At 35.4% G+C, this 8,716-nt stretch overlaps 1 protein-coding gene across 1 annotated transcript; it reads left to right on the plus strand.

The window, feature by feature from the left end:
- The first annotated feature begins 600 nt into the window (after positions 1-600).
- LOC107839696 lies at positions 601-7,567 on the plus strand. The gene is made up of 2 exons (XM_016683297.2): positions 601-926; positions 6,612-7,567. Exons 1-2 carry the CDS (start codon positions 860-862, stop codon positions 7,346-7,348), a joined length of 804 nt encoding a protein of 267 aa, XP_016538783.2. The 5' UTR covers positions 601-859; the 3' UTR covers positions 7,349-7,567.
- The last annotated feature ends 1,149 nt before the right edge of the window (positions 7,568-8,716 follow it).

The following is an 8,716-nucleotide window of genomic DNA, read 5'->3' on the forward strand; positions in this document are numbered from 1 at the left end:
GGGGGTGGCTGGCAACTCATTGGTAAATACTTGTATCTCTCGTTTTTCGAAAAAGATTCATGCTTTAGTTTATGTTTGAAATAGGCAGAAATCTTTCTTGATTTGGAATCCTTCGTGGGCGATTTGAATGTCGATGATGAAATAAAAATTAAAAATCTGGGATTCCTTATACTGTGTACTTTGCGATAAATAATAATTCACATTAGTTAGAACTCCTACTTTGAAGGAAAATAAAAACTAAAAAGCAAGAATCTTATATAATACAGTTTACTTTGTCAAAAATTAATTCACGTACAAATAGTCCTATTATTGTTTATACTTTGCTAACAATAGCCAAATTTAAATAAACAAATTTAAGTTATTAATTGATCAAAATTCTACTTTGTCAAAAATAGCTAACGTATTCCTATTGTTGTTTATACTTTGTCAAAAATAATTAACTTTAAATTGGTAATTTTAAGAGTTTTTAATTGATCAAAATTCTTCCTAACTCATTATATTTTACGAGTTAATATTATAATTCATATTTAAAAATAAATAAATAATAATTTTTTAAAAAAATAAAAAGATGATTTTATCTTAAGAGGAGAATTTTAACGAGGAGGTGCTCTTTTAATATATTATAAACATAGATTATAGATTAAACTCTCTTACCGTCATAAATAACAGTGATCCGGCGCGATGATTTTTCTTCTCCCGCTTAATTAACGAACTCGAATAAATTAATAAAATTAACGCAGATTCATTTGAGTCAAGCTTATACGCAACATTCAATTCAACTGCTGCAGATCCATCGTTCCCATTTTCGTAGATTCGCTTTTGATACTTTTAGGGTTTTGGTGTAGTAATTATTAGTTCAATGATTGAGAAGAAGCGCGTTCAAGTTCTTCTCTTTCTCGTTGGCCTTCTATTTCTCAGCATCACTGGTATGTAATCCCTATTCTTTTCTAACTTTTTCTTTGATTTATTCAATGTACGTATAGAAATTGGCTGAAGATTATTATTATTTGGGATTAATAAAGCCGTGAATTTTACCTTTTCGTCCACTTTGTTTAGTTTGTTATGACGCACTGCGGTATTTTGGGCTTTAGCATGTCACAAATATTGACTGCCTGCCCGGGTGACGAATGATTTTGTAGAGCTCTCTATTGTCTTGTAGTGAATGAAAATCTTACATTTTTATTTACGTAAATGGAAGTCTGCAAGTGTTGATTCAATTATGGTTTGTTGGGATGTGATATAGTAATGTATTCTTCGATGGAGCTAAGGTTCAAAATATGGAAGGAATAAGTGTTTTCACAACTCTACCACTCAGTTAATTTTTGTTCTACTTAATCCCTCTTTCATGGTCACATATCTTTCCGGTTAAGGGAAGGGGAATCTTCCTCCTGTTGTATGAATCCAATTTTCATTTTATTCGAAAAAAGCCATATCTTTTCTCAACAATGTCTTTGTCGTTTGATCCAATAGCGTTCCATTAATACTGATAACTCTTGGATAGAGTATTAGAACGGAAAGATCCATTTTATTGCTCTCCAAATGTTATATTAATGCTTGATATGTCTACAAGTTCCAAGGCTAGTAATGATGGCTCATAATATATAATTTGCTCAGGCGATTTTCAACTTCTACGGAAGATGAAAGTATGCAGCTGTAAATCTGTATGGAGATTGTGCACTAGATGCATAATTGCCTTCAAATTAGAAGGGGTCTCGGTGGTATAGGACAAACGTGTTAGACTCCAAATTATTAATTTCCTGTAGGGAACATGATATGTAGGAGATGGTGGAGGTCCTCAGGTTGTTGTTTGCTATGGGTGATAGGGCATTGTGTACTCTTTGGTGAAATTTATATTATGTGCTTGGTCCATTGGGGTATTTATGCCCATAAATTGATTACATGTTATCCCTATTGGAGTTTTACCGTCACATTGGTCAGTTTTGATTTGGGTGCTGTTGCATTTAATTGAAGTGCTACTTAATGTGTCTTTATATAACAATTTAAAGTAGACGTCTAGCAAGATGATCTAAAGCCTTTTATCTTCCTTTAGACTAGTTTTGCATTTGCACGGCCAATTTGTGATTGCAGTATTGCTAACGTGAATACAAGACTTTTATGATTTATGAATAGCCACAGGAAATTATTCGAATTGCAATGTTAAGGAATTAGATAATATCCCCTTTTAGGTATGACTTATTGATTTTACTGGGTAGTTAACCACCGGAAAGCTGACTTAAAAGGTTAAAGTACTCCCTTTTCGATAGGTAAAAGGTAGTAATTTTGTTAATGAAGCATTTTACCAAAACGAATCTTTGTACAATGTGAGCTTACTCATGTTACCGGTCTCATGCCCGTGCAAATGTGAAGTTTCATAACCATCGTAAAATAACCAATTCAGTATTCTCATTATAGTCGGCCTTTGATGAATTTGAATGGTGAACATGGTCGATGAGGATTCATATAGCCGACTCTAATTTGTTTGGGACTGCGTCGCAGTTGATAGTATAGTGCATAAAGTCAAAGTCATCAAAAGGATATTGTACAGTGCAGGGACAATGGGCAGTTTAAAAAGTACTCATTTAGCAGTCCATAGTGTCCAATATTTGGCTATAAGTGCTCAAGCTAAGTTGCTCGGACTCTCCAAAAATGTTGCCGCACCCGTGTTGGATCCTTCAGAAATACACTATTTTTGGAGGATCCGACACGCACCCATAGACATTTTTGAAGAGTCCGAGCAACTTAGTGCTCAAGTATATAGCGTGGTAATTAACTTATTAGGGAGAGTTCAATAATGTGGATTTGAAAACTCGTTAGTTTGTTTGGATACCAGAGTCCAGATTAATCTCTGGGCTGTAGAGACTTGGGGTAAATACTATATATTATAACAGGATACTATATTTAATGTAGTTTTTATTACTAAAAAGAAATTGAAGTGAAAGGGGTAGCAGTTGTTGCATGTACTGCTGTGTAAGATGTCTGATTTAGGGCCCTGGACTGACACATGAATGCCAAAAGTTGCATTTGATCTGTCAAAATCGAAATAAATTTGGCAAAGTGCAGGTTTATCTGCACTCAGAAATGTGGAAAAAATTAAGTTTTCCTTGTCGGCGTCATTTTATGTTTTAAGTTCTTACAGTAGTGATGGCTGCTTGAAACCATGCTACTTTTTTTTAGTCAAATGCCTTATTTAATCCCCCATCTGCCTTGCAGAATTTCTCTCTCAAAGGCACAAAAGAAACTATATTTGGGTTGGGTTAGGAAAAAGGACTCTTCTCTAATACACAATGTGAGCAGTAAGAGAAAGATGGAGGATGCAAGAAAAGTCATGTCTTGTGCTTTTTCTTCGTTGATAAATCAAATAATCAGTTTATTAAATATGTGCCAAGATGGTGCCAAAAAAATTACAGAGTTTAGTAACTTTTTGGTAAATTAAATAATTGTCATTTCTCAGTACCCTCCGTGTGGAAAATATTATATACAATTGAAGGAGTGGCTTCATAGCAATTGTCAAACAAGCTATCCAAACTATATATATACGTGCCTTTTTTTTTGATGATCCACCTCTACTTCCTCTTTTACGAAAATATAAGAAGTTTTGTATTTAGCTTCCATATAAGTGCAATGAGGGTTTGAGGGCTAGCTCACTTGATGAGCTCCCTGCCTTCCACAGTTGGTAGAGGTTTTAAACCTCAGTACTAGCATAGTGTTCCCTTTCCCTAACCCCATCCCCTTCTCCAATGTAATTAAAAAATTTGAAAAAGCAGTGAGCTATGCATACATAAGTAAATATGTTAGTAACTTAAAAAATATGTTAGTAAACCAAAAAGGCACTCGTGATAATTTATATTGTCTTTTCAATCGTTCCAGAAACATCCTTCTGTTTGTTATATTCCATATGATCCTGAAAAGGCATAAGGGTGACTTATGTCTTGTACTTGGATCCGCTTATAGGCATATTTTACAATGAATATAGCTGCATTTTTATGTAGAACACTTATCATATACTACACATTTAACCATTTACGTTTAATATCTACACTGAGCCATTTGACATGCCTCCAAAAGTTGGTCAATACAAGTTATGTTAACTAAGTGCGTTATATGTAACAGTTGGGAGCGATTAGGGAATTGGCAAATACATCTATAAGCTGACCGTTCAATGTTTAGTAGGCACTGTGCTCATAGTCTATATATTTCATTCGGTGTTTATGTTGATAACATAGTTATTACAGTTTGTATTTAGAAAGCCATGTTTAAGTTGAAATATCCGTTTAGCTTCTTGAGAGATTAAGAATTTTCTATGATTTAAGGTTGATATGTCCAGATGAAGCACAATCATCCCACGGTATAAGCATGCTCTCGACATTTTTGAAGTGACAATAATGAAAGATTGTACTGCTTATGCAAATTTACTGCTCCCTCTGTTTCAATTATGTGTTGTACCTTCCTTTTTAGTATGTTTAACAAAGAATGACGCTTTCTATATTTAGTAACCCTTTAATTCCAACATCCCGCATGACGGGTTTATGACCATAAGATTCGAAGGTCATTTTAGTGCAGCATTATAACATCTTTGGGTTAGGACCACAAGATTCAAAAGTCTGCCTTGCTATCTTAAGCTCTATGCATGGTCAAATGAAACAAACGTAGTACATTGTGATAGAGTTTCGAGAGTCTGTGTTTCATTTATCTTCTTTTCTTATTTTGACATGGTAAACACGGTTTTTATGATCAAAAAATGATTAAGAACCCCACATAAAATAAATCTGGATATCCTTATAGGCCGTTAGAAAAATACTGTTCAAATTGTCCTGCAAGCTAAATGCACATTACTCACGTTTTACCCTGGATCTACCTAATTTTTGAAAAACAAGGTGCATCACTGAATCTTTATTCGTGGGGAGGTGATTGAAGGTAGAAATGGAGCCTATTGATTGGTGTAGAAGATCTTTTCCCCCAAAAGAATAAAGAAGTGAGAACATCTCTAAGGAGGGTGAATCTGGTGGCTATGACATGAAGTGGCAGCTTTTAGTTCCTTTTTTTTAAATCATTTGAGAGGATATATAGCCCACTTGTGGGAATATACTGGGCATGTTGTTGTTGTTGTTGTTGAGAGGATATAAAATAGAGATAAGCGAGTATCAATCCATGATTTAAGAGAAACATTCTTGACACTCCTTCATGATGGAGCATGTAGGTCATAGGTTTTTAGATTGTCACATGTATGGTTAATTTTTAGGCCTTAGAGCATCTTGTTGAACACATATGCTAGCTGATCATTTGGACTAAGGAAATCGATGGGAACTAGTTAAGACATATGCTAGCTGATCAAAAGAAAGTGTCAACTGATCTCAAATACGTATATTTTATTTTATGGAAGACTAAATTGGACGCAGTGTATCGTGACTATTGTCGATTTTTAATTTCATTTATCAACTTTTGAAAAAACTGCTTTATTCTTTCGGTTCTCAGCTTCTACTTGGACCTTGAGACCGCATCTTGCTTCTTACTTTTTCACGAGGACAGTTTCCGTTTATCAAACACAATGTTTGAATATGGACTATCCAGATGACTCAGCCAATCTGAATAGGCATCTTCTGTAATATACGTGTTCCGTCTTCATATTGAAGGCTTTGTCCCGGGTGGATCACTGGGTCTTGTATATTGATGGATGCGTACCGTGGCATACCATCATGAGGATCCTAGAAATTTGGACTAACAATATCTAAGGAATGAATATTCAAGCTTATGATGGTAAGATAGTTCAACTTACTGACCAATCTTCTACCTGGAGTTACTAACTACTTTCATAATCCTGGAAGTAGCTTGACATTAGAATCTTGGATGAGTATTGCTTTAACAATTTTTCTATTTGCGCGTCTAAATATACTTTTGTGGTTCTTGACTCTTTTTAAGTTTTAATTCTTTGTACCCGTCGTGCTTAATATACTGTAGAGAAATATTTAGTGCTTAAATCCTGAAATTAGGTGCTACTGGGTTTAGTGCTTCGTCTCGCATTAGAAGTTGTTCGTTCAGTTAAGGCGATAACTAGGAACTAATATTCAATCTCTTTCTCAACTTTGAATCTTCCTTTTTTTTTTTTTTTTTGATTATTCTGACCTTTTTCCTAATCCATTATAGCATTTTCCTCCGTCCCCTCTGATGCTACTGGATAGTTGCATCATGCATATGTTTTCTCTACCATTTATTTCTTGTTAAATTTGTTGCGCTAACCATCCGACTGAGATTCTGGTCGTAGTTCTATGCATTGAAGAAGGAGCGGATATGAAGGTTACTATGTTCTCGATTTAACAATCACTTTTTTTGTATTTTTGGAAATGTTTTATCCTTTGCACTCATGCTACAGGATACTTTTATGCTCATACTTCTTAATCTGCGTTTTTTTCCCTACCAGCATTAGTATCACTACTTTGAGGCACTTTTCTTCTAGTATTATGTGCATAGAATTGTACCATTGATATTCACGACTCTTAACGATAAGGGGCCTCTACGGCGTTACCCTACTCACCATTATTTGGTTCTTTGCTTATTCTATCCCACCTTATTGTTTGTTATATCAATCAATTGCCTTATATCTTGTTGCTTTCCAGCTGAAAAATGTAGGGAGTGGGTTGGTCAAGAGGCTGCATCAAAGAGTGGAGAATTTACTTGGTTGCACTGTTTTGATGGGAGTACGGGAAGCTTAGCATGTTTAGTCAAGGAAGGTGTGAAGCTGTACGCTTATAACACCAGATCCTCTCATGTGGAGAGAGCAAGGAACTCAGCAATCGAGACTGCTCTGCATGATGCCATATCACAAGGCATCGCAGCAAAAGAAGCAGCTAAACTAGCTCAGAAAGAAGGAGCAAAAGCTGCAAAACTAGCCGTGCGAAAAACCAAGCGCATTGTTGGTCCGATAATTTCTGCAGGATGGGACTTTTTTGAAGCACTTTATCTTGGAGGTACCCCAATTGAGGGGGCATTGAGGGGTTCAGGTACCTTGTTTGGCGCCTATTGGGTTGGCTATCTCGGGGAGCAGACCATGGGTAGGTTTGGTTACTTGGTTGGGAGCGAGTTGGGCAGTTGGGTTGGAGGAAAGGTTGGATTAATGGTGTATGATTTAGTTAATGGAGTGGATCATTTACTTGTATTTCTCCAACTAAAGGAAATAGAAGTTGATGGATCTGTGTCAGATGAATTGTACAAGGCTACTAAAGCTGAAAATTCTGAGCCCAAGGACTCGTTTGATAGTGAATCAACTACACACACAATCTTTGAAACTTCTGAAGAGTGGAGTAGTTATGAAGCTCCTACCTATGAGGACCCTCAAGTTCGTGAAGAATTTTAGACCGCATGACGTTCAAGCTGGCTATACATGGTTCTTTTGATATTATTAGACGTCATGTGTCATTTGCTTTATCACTATTTGTACAGGGGGAGGTTGTCATTTTATTCTGTTGTACGAAAGCTTTGACCCCATTGACTTGTAAAATGAAACACCAGTATAATTGCTTAGCCAACACAATGAATTTGGTTTAGTTTTGTATGTATTTCTGATTAGAACGCACGAATTTCCCTTGTTCCCTTGATAGTGCTACTAGTTATCGTTACAAAATCTCTAGCAATTGGGCTTTGGTCCATTATGAAAGCATATGATGGCCATTTGGGGCTATCCCGGCCGAAGATGTGCTACACCTACTGCCAAAAACTTTACATATCAGTATCTCTCACAAGTGAGGTCTGGATACTATGTAGACGCCAAAACATTTTATTTATGATCTGTAGAAATTTTCTTTGCACGTGTTGCTAAACAGAATTCATGTCAATATATGGCATGAATCATGATGTATCATTTGTAAATCTATAAAAGAAAAGAAGCAAGTTTCAAATATTAGAATAGCAGAGTTCAAAAAAAAATTCCCAACAACGACTTATAATTCTGGAAATAAAAAATTTAAAACAGGCCTTACTCATAATCAACTGAATCTTGTAATACCAAGATGAGGAAGAATATGTGAATACTGTATAATTACTCTTCACATAGTGCTTAAAATAATTACTGCCACTTTCTTTAACATGTGCAAGAACAACAAATTTTACATTCACTCACCCCCACCCAGAGACAGAAAACAAAACAAAAAAGATTCGAGGTAACTTGCTTTTCATCAGTCTTTGAAATTCTTGCTTCATCAAATGAATGACTTTCATCTCTCATTTAAACTGTACAAACATACATAACTTGACAGTTATAGTACCAGAAGAATACGCAAGTACCGGATTCTCAAAAGATAAACAAAATATATGTAAGACAAAGAATCCTTATTGCTACTTGCTAAAAACGAATAAAGAAACAGACAACCATCTTATTGCTTAGCCTAAATGAGCACCTAGCCATCCCCATCAGTCATCACAATAGAAGCATTTTTGGATCTTCTTAAAAGCAGAAGTTAATTAGCGCTATGCTTTACTTTTTCTTTGAGTCCAATATTGAAATTCCTTAGTGTAATCTTCATGTGATAACCTCCATGGTATAAGCAAATTGTTTTTCGTAAAATATTATCTATATACACTAAGCTAAGGGTTTAAATAATTTTTATATGACGCCCATGACAGAGGGCATGCAAGTCGACGAGACAGGTCAAAGACAAACTAACCTGTTACGTTCTTGCAAGGGTCCGGCTAATCCTATCATTTTCTTCTATCTTTAAAAAAAAAA

This window comes from Capsicum annuum, chromosome 8 (genome assembly GCF_002878395.1).
Source record: "Capsicum annuum cultivar UCD-10X-F1 chromosome 8, UCD10Xv1.1, whole genome shotgun sequence".
NCBI classification, from domain to species: domain Eukaryota; kingdom Viridiplantae; phylum Streptophyta; class Magnoliopsida; order Solanales; family Solanaceae; genus Capsicum; species Capsicum annuum.

Coding starts and splice junctions, on each gene's coding strand:
- LOC107839696 (XM_016683297.2), top strand. CDS start 860: ATGATTGAGAAGAAGCGCGTTCAAGTTCTTCTCTTTCTCGTTGGCCTT. Junction 927..6,611: donor TCTATTTCTCAGCATCACTG/GTATGTAATCCC, acceptor GTTGCTTTCCAG/CTGAAAAATGTAGGGAGTGG.